The following is a 20,018-nucleotide window of genomic DNA, read 5'->3' on the forward strand; positions in this document are numbered from 1 at the left end:
TATATATATATATATATATATATAAATATATATATATATATATCTATATATATATAGATATATATAGATATATATATAGATATATATATATAGATATATAGATATATATATAGATATATCTATATAGATATATAGATAGATATATATATATATATAGATATCTATATATCTCTGTCTCTGTCTCTGTCTCTGTCTCTGTCTCTATCTCTATCTCTATCTCTATCTCTATCTCTATCTCTATCTCTATCTCTATCTCTATCTCTATCTCTATCTCTATCTCTATCTCTATCTCTATCTCTATCTCTATCTCTATCTCTATCTCTATCTCTTTATCTATAGCCTTGTCATGATGAGGCATCCTGAAGACGGGGCTAAATCCGGCCTGTGCAGAGGGAGACGTATGGCCTCACAGGTGGGAGTGTTTGTCATGCTACTTGTCACTATCTCGCTAAGCAACAACAGTGTCTGTGTGTGATTGGTGGAGGCCACAGCCAGGGGCATGTCAATCACCGGTGACAAACACCCATCTGGAATGCACATTCAGGGCAGTCACTGACCCTCAATCGGCCCAGACTCTACAGCAAATATTTAAAACAGCCAGCAGAAAGACAAAATACTCCTGCTGTCTTTGTGGAGCTTCAGAGAGCCAAGAGACATTCCTGGTCGGGCGATTAGCGGTGTGCCCAGGCACAAGCTTCTGCATGGCTTTGATGACCACGGCCTCTGGATTCCATGTCTTTGTACACGCTTCTTCTGACTAGATGGATTCGCCATAACCGCTGTGTCATGTGAGCAAACTAAATGCAAACTCAGCTGCTCCTCATACCTGGGTCACACACATCAAAGAAGAATTCAAACACATGGTATTAGCAAAAGTGATTTTTTATTAGACACTTCAATGCCATGTTAGACACTTCTATGCTTTAGCTTTGCTGCCGGTACAATGGTTTGCACAGTTTAATAAATTACGCAGAACTGAACATGAACTGCACCTCACTCCATTTAGTCCCTCTTTATCTGGTGGATTTGTTTCTAGAAAAGGGGGCTTTTGATTGCCCTTGCTGTTAGGTTCTATCAGGTGTAACCAGAGACGCCGCGTCCTCTGGTTTACCTTGATAAGGCCACAGGTAACAGAACCATGAAGAAAACGCACGCAAACACCAGACAAAGTAGCTGTTTAAACTGTTGGGGCTGTGCCGGCGCATAAAGAACTTTAACATAAAAGTATTCACCTGGAGACATGACTAAACGGGGAATACTGACCACATGGAGGATGTTGAGACACATTACAGCAGTAACAAATGAACTTTTTAATGAGAAACAGTCACTTTTTGTCCAATTAACAATAAGTGCTTTAACACACACGGCTTGAAAGCAAAGATGCATGAAATCCAAACGGCAAAGTGTTATCAGTTCTGTAGATTTGAACAACGGAACAAATATTGACGCGTTTCCTGGAAATAAAGGAACTACATGGGACTGAATGAATTGAGTGTGATCTCCAACAAAGAGATCATGGGTTCAATTTCCGGGCCAGACAAACATCTCATGATCTCTCTGGGTGTTACCGGCTTCCTCCCACAGACATGCATGTGGGAGGTCAGTTGGCAACTCGGAAAAAAAAAGAAAAAGAAATTGAGAGTGAATGAAAGTCTGTGTCTCTGTCTCTGTGTTAACCGTGACGAGCTGGCCCCTGTCCAAGGTGCGCCCCGCCTAAGGCCCAAAGCCACGGGAACAAGCGGCAGAAAATGAATGCATGAACTTGTAGTGACTTAAATTAAACCAAAAGGTAGTGTGCTGATCACTCGACTGTCAACAACTGGCAGCAATTATCCGCATTTCTTTTCCGAATAATAATTTGAAAGTGCTTTAACTGATCTCCCCTCGGTCTGATCCACACTGAACTGTCTGGCTTATATAAACATGTCTGCTCTTCCTTCATATAAATGGCTGCACAACTGTATCTGTGAAAGGCCAGGACTGGCATCGTTCAAGTGCAAAACGGTCCCGTACGTGGCGTAGTGAGAGGAGCAGTTCCCCTCAGGCGTTTCAAACTGTGAGTCGTCTTTGTTCATGCAGTACAGTAAGGCACAGCAGCTGGATGTTGGTAGAAGCTGAAAATGTTTTGAACAAAAATAAAGATACAATCACTCATTTCTTTGTCATGCACATAAATTCAAATACTCTTTTGTAAAAATCATATAATATATAAGAAACTCTTATGTACAGTCAAATGTCCAAGGTACGTTTCCCTGCACAATATATACTGTACAGATTCCCTACATGTACATGCTTCCAATGCAAGTCATATTTTGGAGCTAGAATTATTGGTCACCTCCCAGAGGAAGGTTTTAATTATGTACAGCTGATACGCTCAGATGGGACGCCACCCACACAAGCTCCACCTTCAAACTCCGGATGCCCTCCGCCTTTCCCAGCCTCAGGCCAGGAAGCTTGGGGCCATTGGCCTCTGTATGAGGTAGCAGTTTATTTCCCAGTGCAAAGAAAAATCCTCTCAGCTTCCGTGAGTTCATGTTGTTGGCTCAAGTGCCTGCTAGTCGCTGGCTCTTCTTAAGGGGGCACTCTCTATCTGGGAGGCTCTGAGAATGTGTCCATTCGACAGAAGTGTCTGTCTGAGCTCCAGCTCACAGTCTGAATCTTGCTGATTAGACAATTTCACTGGTTTGTGGAAGGAATTGTCCCGTGATAAGAAGTCTTCATGAGCTTCTCTGTCCACTGCACAGAGAAAGGGAGAGGAGTTAGTTTGAAAGGATAAATATGGATTGAACATAATACAGTACACTATGATCAGATGTACTAGACTCCTGTTGTGTACATAAACAGGAGCATGTCCAGACCTGCACCTCAGAATCCACAAGCAAACAAATGGCCAAGCACTTTTATCCAAAATGTAAATGGAGTGTTGGAGCATTTGTGTCTTATTCCACTACAACTGTCATGATATAAAACAGAAATACCGTAGTTCTCAAACTTTACAGGTTTATTCTGGTGGTGTGCACGTACATCTACAAATCTAGACTCTGTGAGTAATATAATATAATATAATATATGAAGGTGTTTTGTCGTCCTTTGGCTCATTCATGGTCTTGATCATGGTTTAGTTTAGTCCAATTATAAATGTAGTTCAGAGTTGGTGATGCCGAGATAGTCTCACCTTTTCTATCATGTTGGATCGAATTGTGCTTTTGGGGAAATGGGTCTTGTTCGTCCTTTCGGATCCCGTTGGGCGTCCCGTTACACAATAGGGCTCTGTGCGGCTCTCTGTGCGGCTCTCTGTGCGGCTCTCTGTCCGGCTGCTCCGCTGTGGTGCAGAGGGAGTACGCAGGAGGTTCACTGTCCTGCTGCTGGTAGTCCAAACCCGCCACAGGTCTAAACTCGTGGCTCAGGTAGTCAGAGTCTTTGGAGTAACTCTTGCTGGTTTCGATACAGTCCGAACACATCATGGCACAATCAAAACCTGTCGATCAAAAAGAAGGAAATGAAGATCTAAATATTATGATTTTCAGAGTGTAAAAAAGCGGCTGACCTGTGGAGTCGATGTGTCCATTTGGCTGAGGACCGCCGCCCGCCTCCACTCGGATGCACACGTCCTGGCGCTCGGACAGAGTGCCCTGAGACGAGAGGTAGCTGGGCACATCTGGAGGAACTATTGTCTCGTCTGTACAGAGAACAAAAGTCACAATTTAGGCATGTTTCATACACACGATGGCATTTTAACTCTGAAATGACAGAACAATCGCTCCAGCTCACCCGTGTTGGTGACGCTACACTCCTCGCTCTTTTTCCTGGTTTGGTAGATGATGCACACCCACACTAGTGAAGTCAGGACAATACTAGTCACCACGGCAATCACAATTATTCCTATGGTGACCGTGCCAGGGCCTGACGAGGGCGCGCAGGGGGATCGGCGTTGAGTGACCACCAGCTGGCTGTGAGCTCGTTCTGTTCCCAAAGTGTTGGACATGAGGCAGGTGTAGCGTCCAGCGTCCTCCAGGGAGACCGAGCCGATCACAAGCAGCTGATTTCCGGGTGTGAAATGGTGCCGCTCAGACTGGCGCAGAGGCTGGTCATTACGTAACCATGTGATGCGGGGCATTGGGCTGCCCAGAGCTTTACACTGCAGCGCTACAGTGTCGCCCACCACCGCCGCGCGGTCCTCCAGGTCCTGGGCCAGGTGAGGCGTCTCTGTAAACAGCAGAATGCAATGTTTATGACAATGGCTACACACATTAGTTTAGGTGGAAAAGGGACACGAAGGTGAAAACTAAAAAAGTTTCCTTCCAGACAAAGTAAATCTTCTGTATAAACAATATGGGTTTCCTTTTGAGCTTGTGTGTTATAAATTAGTCCTCATCTTTCAATACTTCTTTCTGGTTTTCGCGTTTGCCTTCTACCTCTCTTCCTTATTACCTCAAGCACCCATTTTTTTTAACATCATGGAGAAAGAGAGAAAATAACTCGCATAGGAAAACTTTCACAAGTAACAATTTATAAGTGAGTCACAAAATAGTACACATTTGAAATGGTTTGATAGCAAACTCTGCTTAAAACTCAGAGATCATTTGATTCAACCGTCTAAAACAACTGGGTGCTGTTTAGCAGCTAGGACGGTCCATGACGGGAGAGAATGCTGCACAAACACCCCTCTGTGAGCCCTCTCCTCCACCACCCATCCCCCTGTGACCCCCTGTGACTCCCGCACATCACCTCTGACCTCTGACCCACAGCAAGGCCACAGCTGCTTAGAAAGAAAAATATAAAGCTTCACATTCTGTGGGTAGTGACCAGTGCCTAGCAGTGTGAGGGGCTTCACAAAACACCAGCAAATCTAAAAATGTGTCGATTCTAATGTTTAGTTTGAAGTTCATGACATAAAGTGCTAAAGCATTTGTTTGACGGCTGATCTTACCTAGAACCGTGAGCGTGGCATTTGCTGACAAGGTGCCTGCCATGTTCTTGGCCGTGCAGCTGTACACGCCCATGTCCTCGGGCTTCACGGACATGATGAAGAAAACATCATCATCGGGCATGACTTGCATCCGCCGCTCTCGAGCAGCAGGGAAGTCTGTGCCTCCATCTTTTTGCCAGGCAATCTGTGGAGTAGGATGTCCCACCGCCGCACACTCGAGCCGCGCCGTGTGCCCGGTCCTTATTGTGATGTCACGTGGCATCTTCACGAAAGAGGGGAGAACTGGGAAAACAAGGAGTGGACAGAAACAGAAAGGTTACGTCATTCCGTCCGGTCAATGAGAAATGACCATTGTACTAAACCTACTGTTGACGATGAGGCGAGCCTTGGTGGAGTAGGTGGAGCCGAAATGGTTGGTGATGATGCATTGGTATCGACCTTCGTGGGCAAACGTGACGCGCTTGAGGTGCAGGATGGTGGTGTACTCCATGACACCTCCACTGTGTCCCGCCACCGAGTCCGAGGCCCGGACGTGAGCAAAGTTTTTGGTCTCGGCGTGACGAAGCGGCTCCTGGTCCTTCCGCCATGCAAAGGTCATCGGGGACGAGCTGCTGCTGGCCGCCGTGCAGGTGAGACGGACGTCGCTGCCCAAAACGGTCACGGTTGTTTCAGGTTGTACCGTGATCTGAGGCTTCGGGAGGTCATCTACGAGACAGAGGATAAGTGTGTGAGTAATTGGTAGGTATTGTAAGAGTTTGGCAGCCACGTTTCTATCCGTCTACCCCAGTGCGTGACAGAATTCCGCACACAATCAGTCGGAATATCAAACAGAAACGTAAAGTCAGATCCCTGTGTACAATATCTGCTTCCTGTTATAAAAGGCTACACAGATCTACGGTTTCCTGTCACGACCAACGATTAAAATAATACTGCACGTGGATGGAGTGAATGAATAGTGTATTGTGAAGTTCTTTGAGTATCTTGAAATCCAAAGGCGACGGCATTATTATTCAAATGAAAACTAACCGCACACGAAGCTGTCGGATGGAGCCCGGAAGATGCTGGCCCCTTTGAGGTTCTCGGGATGGGCGCAGGTGGCGTTGACCCCGGCCTGGAGGTTACGCGAGACCAGCCACGTGGGCAGCCAGTGAAGCTGACAGTCGCAGAGGAAGCTGTCACTCTGGATGAGGCTGGAGAACACGAACGCAAAATAAAATATCGGTAAAGAAAAGCATCAGTGAAAACACAGTGAGAATCTGACTGAGGTGACTCACAGGGTTTTGAGACTCTTCATCTTGCTGAAAGCTTCGGGTTGAATCGAACGGATGGCGTTGTCCCCCATATTTCTGTTGGCACAATTTCAAATGATTTCAATGAAACATGTATAACTGCAAATTGTGTAATATTCTGTCGTAACTGTTCTGAGACTTGTTGCTTTGCTGTGATGTGGCAAAAGCTTGTGGAAAATAACAAGTTTACTCCTTACTAAGGTTGAGCTTTGCTAAGCTAAGGAGAGCAGAGCAGCTGGAGCTTGCAAAGCCCCTCAGTCTTCTCCCTTTACAAAGATACTATTTAATTGCCAGCACTTTCCTCAGCCAGCTACATTTGGCAACCGCTCCTCCACCCGCCTCCACTCCCTGTATAACTTTCTCGCCAGAAGGAAGAACGGCTAAGCATTGTGGAATACTCACAGGTGTTCCAGTGTTTCCAGACCCGAGAAGGCTTTCTTGGCCACCGACTTGATCTTGTTTCCAAACAGAGTCCTGTCAATGGCAAACAAGAAATGTGTTGATAGATGAGCGAGAAGGGAAAGAAGAGATTCAGTGTGATAAGAACCAGGGGGACATAGGTCCTGGACTTCTGTGAGCACTTTAGGGGGAAGGACGGGGGGAACTTGTTATTTTTGTGCTGAATGCATAACACATTTGCTTTCATAAAGTATAAACTATAGGCATATTCCAGGGCACTCACTCATGTGAACACAAGGCTCACTGTAAAGCTCTCAGACTGTTGTAAACCGGGAGATAAACTCCCATGGCTGCGGGCTACATCACCTCTGTCTCACTGTGCTCAGTGTGCCCCTCCCTCTCCCTGATGCAGCATTATAACACTATTTACGGTGTGCATGGTTTATTTTCAGTAACACTGACCACATTATTTTGGGTGCATTTGCCTTTTCCATTTGACTCCTATTGTAATAAGCAAAGCAGACTGCCAGATCCTTATCTCATCCCTAAACACATCTTCCCTGGTGGACAATACATGGAGCTTTTGAAGACTTTCCACAACACTTTTCCCATGGCTCACTGTGTCAGTGAGATGCAGCGAGCAGTTTGTACTCTGCCCCATAACCGAGAGGGCCAAGGTCAGAGGGCGGGGCCTATAGGCTGTTTGATGTTGATTACTGAATACGGCCCTCAATTTCACCCTTTCTGTGTTCCTAACAACACGCATTGGTCAAAGAGAGGATAAAAGGAGGGAGGCGTGGGGGACCAATTGAAATAAGCCTATTGGAGGGTGCACCCCTGCCAGCTTAAAGAAAAGCCCTTTCTGTGCCCCTCTCTCCCTGCTCGAGCTGGGCTGCGCTCACACTGAGAACCATCTTGGCCAAGAGTCCAAGACAACTGTGTCTGCTCATATTCCTCCTCAATGCATTAAATACATTCATATTCTCCATATAGAAAGCAGACGTCCATAGACAGATACACTATATACCAACTTGCATGGACTTTATTTAGCTTAATGTAAAAACTGACAACACAGTAGATAATTAAATATTTAATCTAATAATAATGTACTGTACATTTAAATGTAACGGTGATTTATGAATATAAAGGATATATTGTTTTGTATGTTTTCTAGCAAAAAAAAAGCAAAACAGCTTTATGTCAAATGCGGTTTTGTGCATTTCCACTTCACATCTTTGTCACGATTGCAATTCAAACTGGTTAAAGAAAGTGGTGACTCACAACTTGTTGAGGCTGTCCAATCCAGAGAAGGCCCCGTTGGTGTCCTCTATTGTGCCTGCGATGTCGTTTTGGTCCAACTCCCTGCAGAGAATAAGAAAATAGATTGGAATAAGAAAGGCACAAATAGAGGAGGAAGAGGAGGGGGCAGTGGGGGAGAAAGGGCACAGCCTCACTCAAGCGTCTCACAGCCTTGGCAGTGGTTGCCCCCATACCCCATCTACCCCTCCCCAAGAGTTACCCTCTTTTCAAAACAAGGAACTTTTTGTTTGTTTGTTTCTTCCCCCTGAAAGTGTATATTCCAGTCTGTGTCAACGTCACATGGACAAACATCTCATGGTGTAAACTAAATGTGCCAATCACCCGGTCCCCTCGGTCACCACGATGGGCGGTCTCACCAACGCCACATCAAGCTGTAGCAAAGATGCTTTAGCAGTAATGCCGTTTTCAATGTCTTTCACGGTTCTAAAACAATTGTAGAACGTGCTTATTTTCTTTCCTCACAAGGTCAAAAGGGTCTCGAGGTTAAGTCAAAGCTCCTCTTTGCTTTGTGCACGGGATAAAACAACAACAGCCTTAAACGTACCGGTAGTCCAAGTCCCTGAACCATAAAAACGTCCTTTCAAAACACGGGACAGGTCTTTGTCGATCAGACCCGTTCACCACAGCGTTACCCCCTCACCACAGCGTTACCCCCTCACCACAGCGTTACCGTGGTACCCCCTCACCACAGCGTTACCCCCTCACCACAGCGTTACCCCCTCACCACAGCGTTACCCCCTCACCACAGCGTTACCGTGGTACCCCCTCACCACAGCGTTACCCCCTCACCACAGCGTTACCCCCTCACCACAGCGTTACCCCCTCACCACAGCGTTACCGTGGTACCCCCTCACCACAGCGTTACCCCCTCACCACAGCGTTACCCCCTCACCACAGCGTTACCCCCTCACCACAGCGTTACCCCCTCACCACACCGTTACCCCCTCACCACACCGTTACCCCCTCACCACAGCGTTACCCCCTCACCACAGCGTTACCCCCTCACCACACCGTTACCCCCTCACCACACCGTTACCCCCTCACCACACCGTTACCCCCTCACCCCTCTTCGCTTTTCTCATCCCCTCTTACTCTTTTCTATGTTCAGTGACCACCATCTTGCTCGGACTGGACCTGAGCTGCCAATTCCCCACTCTTTCTGGCTGGCTGAATGTGAATGGCCGCTGCCTTGTTAAAGCCGGGCCAGTGGTGGGGGCTGCGGAGCATGGGACTGGCCACAGATGAAAGCGGGGGGAGAGTGAGATGGGTCAACAACCAGGCTGGCTTGTTTGGACCTTTCACACCCCGATGCAGGCTCCAGCCCCATGCCGGCACGGTCAGCAGTGCCGGACCAATTAAAGCTCTCCCTACTCCTTTTCAAAGCCCGGCCCATGTCTGCACCGGCCTCCACTGATTACATTAGGCTTGCTTCAAAGATCTGCACAGTCACGAGCGGGCGAATAAGGAGGATGACGTGGATCAAAACGGTTGGCGTGATGGTGTCAGACTGAAGTGGCCTAATGCTAATGTGAACGCTCATTTCAATTAGACAGAAACCGATCGAAATAACACTTCCTCTGATCCACAAATGTCGCCAAGATGAACAGACTTTCACACCATTTAGCATCATGAAAGCCAATCTGTTTTTCTTGCCCCTTTCTTTGAGTGGGCGTGCCAACAGAAAGTCATCTGTGGCTTGACTGTCGCATCACTGTGAGAAACGGCTCGTCTTTGCAGCTCTGGCATCGCTCTAGTGTCAAAGGCTTAAACAAGTGAGGAAGAAACCACAAACTTGGTCAGATATCAAGATCCCAAAGTATTTGTCTTCAATCTTTTTTTATTTCTCAAGGGCCCAACAAAAAAGTACTTAGGAAGAGGATGTTTCATGGGATTTTTAGACCCTCAGAATAAGGGGTTAATACTAATACTAATACTAATAAAACGATGACACCTACACCTAATTAATGACAATTACTGACGTTTATGGTTGCGTGCAGAGGGTGTTCCATAATGGCAATGCAGGCTTTTAGAGGCCATCTTCCCGTATTTTGGACGGGGTTATTTTAAAATGTGGACGGGCATTTTCGAGTGCAGTCCATTTTATTAATAGATCTTAGAAAAAAAGGGAATATTATCATCAAATTGGGCCGGGAAGCCTTTGACAATAGTCCTCCATTACAGTTGACTGTTTACAAGTGAAAATGTGTATGCTGCGCGCTGATTGGTCGACGAAATTTGTGTGCTTGGCTCTGATTGGCTGCCGAGCCGTGGTCCGGAGAATGCCGAAGCTACTCTTCCAAGTCGACCCCCGTACAAAATTATTTGGCCGGGGTGTCTTCAAATCCTATCTAAAAGCCTATGGCAATGATGGGGGTTGTACTCACAGGACACGCACAGCCTGGAGGCCCCTGAAGGCTCCCTCTGTGATGTGGCTGATGGAGTTGTGGCCCAGGCGGAGAGTGTGGAGATCCCCCAGCACTGCGAGGCTGCTCTCCTCCAGACGAGTCAAGTTATTGTAAGACAGATTCCTGGAGAGAAGAGACGCAGACGGTGGCAGAAAGTGAGTCTGAGAAGCAGTTCTGAGGCTAATGTCAGAGTAAACACCTCACAGTAAACATTACATTCAAGTCCACTTTTAAAAAAAAACTTTGACAAAATGGGGTTCACAAAGTTCTCAGATGCGAGTGAGCACTTTGACCGCATGATGTATGAAATTCCTCGCGATAATGACGGATCACAAATGTTGATAAAATCCACAATGGTTCTTTAAAATCACGTTGAATAGGTGCATTGTGCCGTATTCGATTTCCCACTCTGCGGCCGAGTGCTTGAGCAGTCATGTGCGCACGGATTCTCAGCTCGGGCTATCGGGAATGCAATAACAGGATCCTCATAAAGACGTGTCACTCCATTCTCAGAGCCACTGGGGTCATCATAACTATCAGGCAATAAAAATCTGAAGCTACGACTGCTCTTAGCGCGAGAGGAGGATGGAGGGAGCAATATGTCATCCAAAGACTGTCATACGTGCAGGAAATGGCACAGAAACCCACTGTGTAAACTTGGATCAACCGAGGGGAAAGGCCATAATTCCCTTTATCTCTTCATACGTTCTGATTGGTCCGTATAAACAAACATCGGCGCCACGGATTTGCGCGCTACCTGGCAGTTAGCGACGCTCCAGCGGCGCAGCGCACTTAAGAGCGGCTAAACGGCAGTGGTGTCAGCAGATGAGAGATAATAACTCCTCGTTCAGAAGACAAAGGCGGCGGAGACAATACCCCCGGCGTAATTACCGCAACACAACCGGCGGAGGATTAGCAGCCCGCTCGCCGAACCCCTACGCCTCAGAAGTGAGCACAAAAACTCTTGTCAAAGCGCTTGAATGCCGCTGAGCTCGACTCTAATTATGGGATGAACGGGCTTATCCTCAGAATTACATTGTGTATTGAGTGTTAAAGTGCGACGTAACCGAACCCTGGGCCGACCAGAGCGTGATACGAGTGCGAGAGTTCGGTTCTCACGTGTTAAGATTATCAGCTAAACAATGACTTTCTCTCGTGTCGACCGATAGGTTTGGTTCATGTGTCGTTGTAGCGTTTCTTACGGAGCTGGAGGTCAGGGTGGAATTTTATGCTGGAATTTGCGGTTTAATTGTAAGATTTATCGACCTGGTTTATGGGTAATATCTCTGTAATTACTGGACCGATTTGCGTGAAAGAAACAACGGCACAAAGTTCAAGAGCTTCTCTGTCGGCATAAATACACAAACAGAAGGTGGTGCCGTTATTCAACCCCAAAAATGTGACAGTGTTGAATTTACGCTATGAGGTTGATATTGCAGAATTGTGGAGCCGTTCCCTAACAAATAGTGATACGGTTCGACATTTGTGGGTTTATTTTTTTAATATTTCTGGAAAACACAACCTGTTGGACCTATTTCAACAACGAGAACACAACCTATTGGATTAAAAATTTAAATGACACAGTCTTAAAATGTTACAATACTCACAGTTCCCTCAGTTTATTGCAAAACTTCCAACCGTCCGCGTTAATCCGAGCTATGGAGTTGTTACTGAGGAAAAGCTGCTGAAGGGACGTCAGGCCGTACAGCGAGCCACTGTTTACCTCCGTCAGGCTGTTGTAGTCCAGATGTCTGTGTAAAACATCGAACATAATTCTCACAATGTCGCACAACTTGTGACGATACGGTGCAAAAAAAAGGGGAAGCACGTACAGGACTTTCATTTTGGCCAGGTCGTAGAAGGCTCCGTCGGTGAGTTTGCCGATGCCGTTCCTCTGCAGCTTCAGCACCTCCAGACTCGACAGCCCCTGAAAGGTCAGACCTTCCACCTGACGAATGCGGTTCCTGCTCAGCTCACTGCGGGAAACAACACCGACACGCTTTTACATCCTGGCATGTTCTTAGCGCTCCCAAAACGACACAAACCGAGCGACCGGACTAGAATAAAACAGCGGTATCTTTACAGGATCCGGATCGTTTCGTATACTGGCTGTAAATGGCCCCGGGCTGACATGTTGTTTTCTTTGTGCCCCGTGCATGTCGTGACTGACTCATGGAGATACAGTGTCACCGGGGCCACCTGTGTAACAAAAGGCACCTGGAAGAAGTGCCAGAGCCGCCCTCGGGTGAGTGCGGGGTAGAATGGAGGCGTTGAGCTACAGATGGGCCCGACCTCACAGTGACGAATGAACTAACGGCGTTGTAAGATGTGGAGAAAGGTTATAAATCACATCATATTGTGCCATTTTGCTCTTTACTGAGCCTCGAGATGGGGGACTCTCAAAAGACTACGGACTAAAACTTAAACACGCTGAAGAGAAATGGCTCTGATCAAATTGTTGTGGCATAAAAGCCCGTTTAGAATGATAAAAATGAGTAAAAATGAGAGTAAGCAGCAGTCTATAGTCTATAAAATAATGAATACAGAAATATAAAATGTATGTCTGGTAGTTGCTTCTGAGCAAAACTGTGCATGGATCTTTTTGTATACAAGCAGAAGTGAAAAATCTTAAAAGTTTCTACAACAATGTGGTTGCAAAAGGGAAGTACTACTACTGCATTACTAGTACAAGGGAGACAAAACGATGCCTTTGCGTGTCAGTAATCGGACTCAAACGCCACCGCCGTCCCCCTTTTCTTCATAAAGCGGAGAGGAAAGTGTAGAAAGGCATCAGTACTCACAGCTGGGTGAGTTTGGGGAGCTGGAAGGCCCTCACAGGGATCTGGCTGATGCGATTTCGGCTCAGTCGGAGAACCTGGAGGGTCGCGCCCAGATGGTCCAGAGCTCCCAATTCCAAGTCCTTGATCTTGTTGTTGCTCAGATACCTAACAACAAGCACAATTTTAATCGTTTGTAGCACAAGAGCTGAGGCACGAAATGGGTGGATTCACGCGGTTATCCTTGGAGAGGCCTGAATTTCAAACAAACGTGAGAAAAAAAAACGCGAGAAAGGGAGAACAAACAGGCCTTTAAAATGTGAACGAGCAAGAAGTTCTCTCTGTCTGGTACACACGGCTAATTTTGGATCATTTGTAGACTTTTTTGGCTTTGTTTTAGTCCTGTTTTTGGTCACACTTTAACCTTTTGCGGCCCGACAGTAATGAGAATGAGACAGGCACGAATGCTAGTTTAAAAAGTCACAGTGATGCTAGTTTTCTCCATCATATAATAAGTCAAATAAAACCTTATAGAATCCTCGTTTTGTGTCGACACTCACAGGTCTCGGACTTGAAGGCCGGCGGGGAAAGACTGTCCTCGTAGTTCGGTGATGTCGTTGTTACTGAGGTCCAGGGTTTCCACTGAAGCCAGCTCTCTGGTCAGCCTCCCGTCGATAACGTGGATCTTGTTGTGGTGCCTGAAAACAACGAGAAAATAAGACTAAATCCTTCACGCAACCGGACTCGCGAAGAGAGCTTGCAATTCGCTGTGGGATTCCGGGCTCCCCCTTGACATTTTTCGACCCGTTTACACTTGGCTTAATACGACTCATTTGTTTCTTTCGCCACAGTCGCTCCACTTAAGCCGAGGCGAGCGGAGTGGAGAGCGCGGGCCACAAGTGGTTCTTGTCTAACGTTAACACTGCAGTGAGGAAGCTTCCAAACAACGACCGTGCCATGTTAAACAGAGCAGAGGACAGGATCTGCAAGATAGACAGCAATAAGATTCAACGTGAGAGTGGATGATACGATGACGCTGTCCATGGGAATCGTGTCGGTGGAGCTGTGAGAACCTACGGCAAACTGTACTGGGTCCCACTACATAGACAAGACACGTCAACCGAGCTAGGACACTTTATGTGCGTGTATGAAATGGAATTTTAAACAATTCAGTGGAAGAGAAGGCATTTAAAGAGCAGAGAACATACAAGAGGGACGAGTATGTAATGTGCAACGACGGCCGCCAGGTAAACATAGAGCAAACATGGCAGCGCATCCGTCTGTGTGTGCGTGTGTGCGTGCGCGTGCTTGTGTGTGTGTGTGTGTGCGTGCGTGTGTGCGCGTGCTTGTGTGTGTGTGTGTGTGCGTGCGTGTGTGCGCGTGCTTGTGTGTGCGCTTGTGTGTGTGTGTGTGTGTGTGTGTGTGCGTGTGTGTGCGTGTGTGTGCGTTTGCTGGGTGAGAAGGCCCGTGTCATCTGAGCGCCCATGAAAGCCTCTGCTGGGTGACACATTTAACACATGCTTGTGTGCTAACTAGAGATGGAAATGTCATTTGGCATCACTGCCTTGTGGACATTTTCCATACGAGTCCAACCACGTTCAAAATTGGCTAAATAACGGCCTAAAATAATCCCAACAGGATAATGGTTTTCTGTCAATCACTACATTTCTCTCTAAAAGATCCCAAACTTGTATGACTAGTGACAGTTCATATGTATTCAAATATTAGACTTTTATTTTGTAATGTATAGAAGTGAGGGCTGTCAAAAGTGTCAATACTAAAACTAGATACCGTATTTTCCGGACTATAAGTCGCACCGGAGTACAGGTCGCACCAGCCAAAAAATGCATAATGGAGAAGAAAAAAACACATGTAAGTTGCACTGGAGTATGAAATGTAGTTACAAGTATATAAGAATAAGAATAAATATATAAGTATAAGTCGCACCCCAGGCCAAAACTATGAAAAAATACGGTACTCAGTTGGTCAATAGAAAGTACATAAATCAGAACATTCCTGAGTAGTTTCAGATTGTTTGTGACCTATTTCAGAACTAGTATAAGATCACACGGTAACATTAAGGAAACACTATTGCTTTGCCTTCAAAATTACACTCTCACACTTTTTTTTTAATCACTATTGCGGGGTCAAAATATGCATCGAGTGCTCCGCCTTTTCCTCAGCATCGAGTTTGAAACGTTAGTACCGTGACGACACTTGAGAGTGACGCTGGATTTGTTTTCAGCTGAGAAATTAATGATTTATCTCGAACAAAATTGCAAATGACTTTCGATGACTCTTCCACCTGTCGCTTGTCCACCTTAAATCAACAGTATTCTCGGGCGTTAAACGAAGGAGAACAGGTGTCTGAAGAGCTAAACCGCACCAAAACAAGGTCAGTCTCGTCTTCTAACAAGCTTCCGCTCTGAGACGCGCACACACACACACACACACTCACACACACGCACTCTGCACACAGCCTTTTATGGGCGTCTCGTGGGGAGGGTTACACTGGGACAGCCCACCTGAATAAACAGTGGCAGAACTGGTTAGGGATGAGCAAACTGCAGTGCGGGCGCAGGATTTGAGGCAGAGAGTGGCTACAGTTAGCGTGCGCGGAGCGGGACGGGGGAAGGCTTCGGCGAGGGGCGGGGGCCGAGGCCGGGGTCAACAGCTGGTGACCTTCGCTGGGAAAAACAGATCCGTCTCGAACTGGTGGGAGAGCGTGGCCCCTCTCTCTCTCTCTTCTTCCACCACTTAAATCCAATTCCCTCCGTCCGTTTATTCACACAGTCTGCGTCCAGCTGCACGTACCAGACGCACAGCATCTCTCTTTTTTTTTTTAACTCTTCTTTAACGATATAGAGTTTGAAGCACTGAATTTACGGCGTTCATATTTCGGACAAACACAAGCTCGTTCTCTTTTTGTTCTAATTCGAGCGTTAAAAAAAAAAGTCGGCCGTTGACAGTCGATGGCGAGCACAAAGACGGCATCTGAACTTGCCGGTTGTCTCTTTGACACTAAACTTAAAACTCCTTTCTGACATCCTGCTGCTGCATTCTGAGAGTCCATGGGATACCACCGGTCTCGCCAAAGACTCTGTGGGACAGTGGGAGTTTGGCATATCGTATGAGCCAAACGGGCCAAGATGCTGTTTGTATAGATGAAGTGCTCTCAATAGGGAAACGTCTTATTCAATCACACAAGACGTAAAGCGCAGCGCCGCAGCTATTCCATTATATTTCGTAGTTTTTTTTTCTATACTGATTATTATTACGGCCCATATGCTTCATTTTCTAATGTAGCATATCTCCGAAACAACTGTGTGATCTTCTCTTCAAACTGTCTCTCGCCTCTTATCTCGTTGTAGAGAATACACGCAGCACAAAGCCGGGTTTTGAGAGGGCCACGTTTAAAAGAGCTGTAAATCTCTTGAATGGCAGTTGGACGAGGGCTCCTTCATTTGCTTGACTGTGTGAAAGTGAGTGTGTGTGTGAGATTCAGCCGCTCTCTCACACAAGCTTGCAGTCAGACAGCATTCCAGACTGCAGATGCAGAGGAACACATCAGCCTGTGGGACGGTCCTGGCAGCGCACTGACAAACACTCATAATCTAAATGAATTTGCTGATGTGGATTTTGAGAACTGTGGACAGACCGCTTCTCACTTCCCGTCCTTCTTCTCGTGCCCGTTTCTGCCGAACCTCGCACCTGGTCTGCTTCTCTTTAACCATTTCATCTTTGACAAGTGCAGAATCAGTGTGATCCGCCAGCGCTCGCACCGCCCAGTCCTCCAGCTCAAACTTACTGAGCCATGTGACGGACAGCTGCAGCTGCAAGTGCTTCAGCAGGCCTTCACTTCAGCTGTGTGCCTGTGTAAAGATGGGACACTCCCACCCGGGCTGCAGGCCTTACCCTAGCAACAGGCTTCCACTCAGGCCAAAAAAAGACACACTGGTCATTTGGAGAGGCCACACTTTGACAGAAAGAGAAGGAGAACTTTCCCCAAACCATTGTGCGTGAATGATAGCACTGTTCTTAAATAATACAACGTACAGTACGACCTCTCTAACGCCTACGTGCCCCTGTGCTGTGCTTACACCACATCTTCTGCACATGAACACATCATGATTCTGAGAAACAGCAGATGACACAGGGAGAAGTGAAGGTGTGACTCCCTCTAAGATCACCACTGAAAATGATACAAGGATGAGTAACATTACAGGAAATAACAGCGATGGATTTTATGATCGGGCAGTCTGCTGGCATACGAGCTTTTAAATCATCTAAACCATATATCATTACAAAAAATATACCTTAGATACAAAACTGAATATGATACTTCCAAGCAGAATTCGTACGTCCCTTTTTATAAAGCAAAATGTAGCTCACGTTTGTGACATACGGAGGCGCGCTCACACACCCATCCCAAATAGGGCAGTAAATCTCCAGTGAAATGCCTGCGCTGCACTCCCACAGGCACAGTTTCACTACTGGGAGCGAGTTGGAACGATATCAGAGCTGACAGTGTGAGTAACCACCAAAGCACACAGTAGAAAAGAGCATGTGGACATGTCAGTTAGCAGGCTACCACATAATGTATATATCATCACCGAGGCAGTTTCTCCCAAGAAGCTCTGTCCGAAAGGTTACTGAACTATTTTAGTGACATTTCAAAGAGGGCAAGAGCCAGTGGAGCGGTACTCACAGGTAGAGCGAGACAATCTTAGAAGCGGCAGGTCCTAAATCTGGAATGGAGGTCAGCTCATTGTGGTCCAGCCGCCTGTAAAGTGACACACAAAGAGAAGGTCAGAGGAGGAAAACATACTTTGCAGTCAAGGTGTTAATATGTGGTTGTGCTAGAACAATCTACATACTCAACAGGAACAAATACGAACAATGAAGCATTCAAACCTACTGCCCACTTTAAATTAGATATATTCTATGCTACAGGCTCCTAATTTAATGCAACTACGCGTAAATCAAAAGATGTCAAACACGACTTGTCACGTCGGCCGCAAAGCGAGTCGCAAGTCATGCTTTTAGAGACCAAAAATAACACGGGAGTAAAACAGATGTCGAGAGCGAATGACTGGCTGCGCTGCCTGCCAAAGATGTCACCAGAGTGTGTATCAACAGTTCGAACTTGTGTGTGTGTGTACGTGTCCGTCCGTGTGTGTGTGTGTGTCCAGTGCGCCGGCGCTGAGTGACACCGAGCCAAGTCCTCTCCTCACCGTATAAAATATTCACAAGGCCAGCAGCGTTGGCCACAGTATCGGGTGGTGGAGTGGAGGCTTAATATAGAAAACCACCACTTTATTCTCAATTGAGCTTAGTTCAGAGCGACGCACAAAGAGGTAATGAAAAGAGCGAGTCATTTGTTGAAAAATCACAACTTTGCATCGAGGCTTTCGGTCAATGTTCTGGTCACGTGTTAAAACAGTCTCACATCCATTACACACTGTCCTGTTCTCTTAAAAAAGGACTTCTGATCTTATATAACGCTGTACACTGATGTCTTTAGTTTGAAAAGTGTAACCAAACTTAAAAAAAGAGAGTTATTACAACAACCCAACCAGACAATTACTCATAGCATAGACTTTGTGAGAGTTTTTTGTAATCAGAGTGTGTACTTACAACTCTCGTAAATGAAGGAGGTTGGCAAAGGATTCGGGGTCTATTGCAGTCAGCTTGTTGTGCCCAAGATTCCTGTAATGAGAGAGACAAAGTGATCATTAATTATTAGGTGTGTCACTTATATTCCAAACAGCAGATTAGGAAAAACAGTCCTCGTCCGGAACATCGTGGACTGTAAGTGATAATGTGTTTAAGCCGCTCCAGACGTTTCCTGCTTAAACAATATTGATTACCAGTAACAATTATTTCTTTGACAAACAGCTTCAGATGTCTGCGTTAAGTATGGGTGAACACACTGCAGCGCATCCATTCAGCCGGCCTTCCAGGAGGGACAGATCGATACTATTGATACATGCTGTCTCACTTACCAAACATAACCCGCAGGCTATTCATCTGCGCAGTCAATTTGCACTTTAAGCTAACGCTGTTCTTTATAGCTGCCACTTGACTTGTGCCGGGACGTATCGAAGAGTAATTTGTCCACTGATATAACGTTACCACCACGCAAAGGTGTTTGAACAAAGAGCAGGGTCACATGTGAACAGATGTGTGCAATAAAAAGCAAATCATAATGTACAGCTATTGTTTCACTGACTGTAGGTGTGAATAAATACATTTTGTGTACATACTGAGACCAAGTTTATTTTCATTTTATCAGTAAATTCTTTTATTCTATTTATGCATTGCCTTATTCATTGTTGTATGTTGTTTGTGAATTTTGTTCACTGATAATGACAACAAACCTTTTTCTGATTCTGACAAATAGACAATTAGGCAGAGGAAAAAAATATGAAATACATTAAATGGGTGGATTTTATATACGAATTTGGAATTTTTTATGCCTTCAAAGTAAAAAAAAAATGTTTACCTACCTACTTGAAAAATGTTGGTAGGGTTACAGCAAACATACAATTAATCTGGAGGTTTTTTTTTGTCTTCAAATAAAAAAAAAAAGATTTACCTACCTACCCACGCTTGAAAAATGGTGGGTCAGGTTACAGCAAACATACAATTCATTTGGGGCAGCCTTAGCAGAGATAGACCGTTAGCTACCTAACTTTTTAGCAAAAATAAATTATAATTCTGGACGTTTGTACATGCGTCCTTACTGTGAGCGAGCTGAACTCCACACACCAGACTCGCACTTCTGCCTGTTTCCATAGAGATGTTGTTCCTTTGGCTATAATATTCCACAGAATGGCATAAAACATATGTATCTTTATGAAGAATGTTCAGAAGTCTGGTGTCAACTTTATATTTC

General features: G+C 45.8%; 1 protein-coding gene across 1 annotated transcript in view; it reads right to left on the minus strand.

Moving 5' to 3' along the window:
* Positions 1 to 864: 864 nt before the first annotated feature.
* The window catches only part of lrig1 (leucine-rich repeats and immunoglobulin-like domains 1), a 28,271-nt gene continuing 9,117 nt past the window's right edge, over positions 865 to 20,018 (minus strand). The window contains exons 2-18 of the mRNA XM_072451641.1: positions 18,758 to 18,829; positions 17,829 to 17,903; positions 13,681 to 13,818; positions 13,145 to 13,288; positions 12,176 to 12,319; positions 11,951 to 12,094; positions 10,323 to 10,466; positions 7,900 to 7,980; positions 6,622 to 6,693; positions 6,205 to 6,276; positions 5,957 to 6,120; positions 5,297 to 5,635; positions 4,931 to 5,212; positions 3,772 to 4,206; positions 3,548 to 3,679; positions 3,176 to 3,478; positions 865 to 2,736 (exon numbers count right to left, since the gene is read on the minus strand). Coding sequence (XP_072307742.1) covers positions 2,555 to 2,736; positions 3,176 to 3,478; positions 3,548 to 3,679; positions 3,772 to 4,206; positions 4,931 to 5,212; positions 5,297 to 5,635; positions 5,957 to 6,120; positions 6,205 to 6,276; positions 6,622 to 6,693; positions 7,900 to 7,980; positions 10,323 to 10,466; positions 11,951 to 12,094; positions 12,176 to 12,319; positions 13,145 to 13,288; positions 13,681 to 13,818; positions 17,829 to 17,903; positions 18,758 to 18,829 — 2,923 coding nt within the window. The 3' untranslated portion in view covers positions 865 to 2,554. The remainder of the gene's footprint in view (positions 2,737 to 3,175; positions 3,479 to 3,547; positions 3,680 to 3,771; positions 4,207 to 4,930; positions 5,213 to 5,296; positions 5,636 to 5,956; positions 6,121 to 6,204; positions 6,277 to 6,621; positions 6,694 to 7,899; positions 7,981 to 10,322; positions 10,467 to 11,950; positions 12,095 to 12,175; positions 12,320 to 13,144; positions 13,289 to 13,680; positions 13,819 to 17,828; positions 17,904 to 18,757; positions 18,830 to 20,018) is intronic.

The sequence above is a fragment of the Eucyclogobius newberryi genome, unplaced genomic scaffold, assembly GCF_026437365.1.
Source record: "Eucyclogobius newberryi isolate DKJ021-1_F unplaced genomic scaffold, fEucNew1.0.hap1 SCAF_19, whole genome shotgun sequence".
Classification (NCBI taxonomy): domain Eukaryota; kingdom Metazoa; phylum Chordata; class Actinopteri; order Gobiiformes; family Gobiidae; genus Eucyclogobius; species Eucyclogobius newberryi.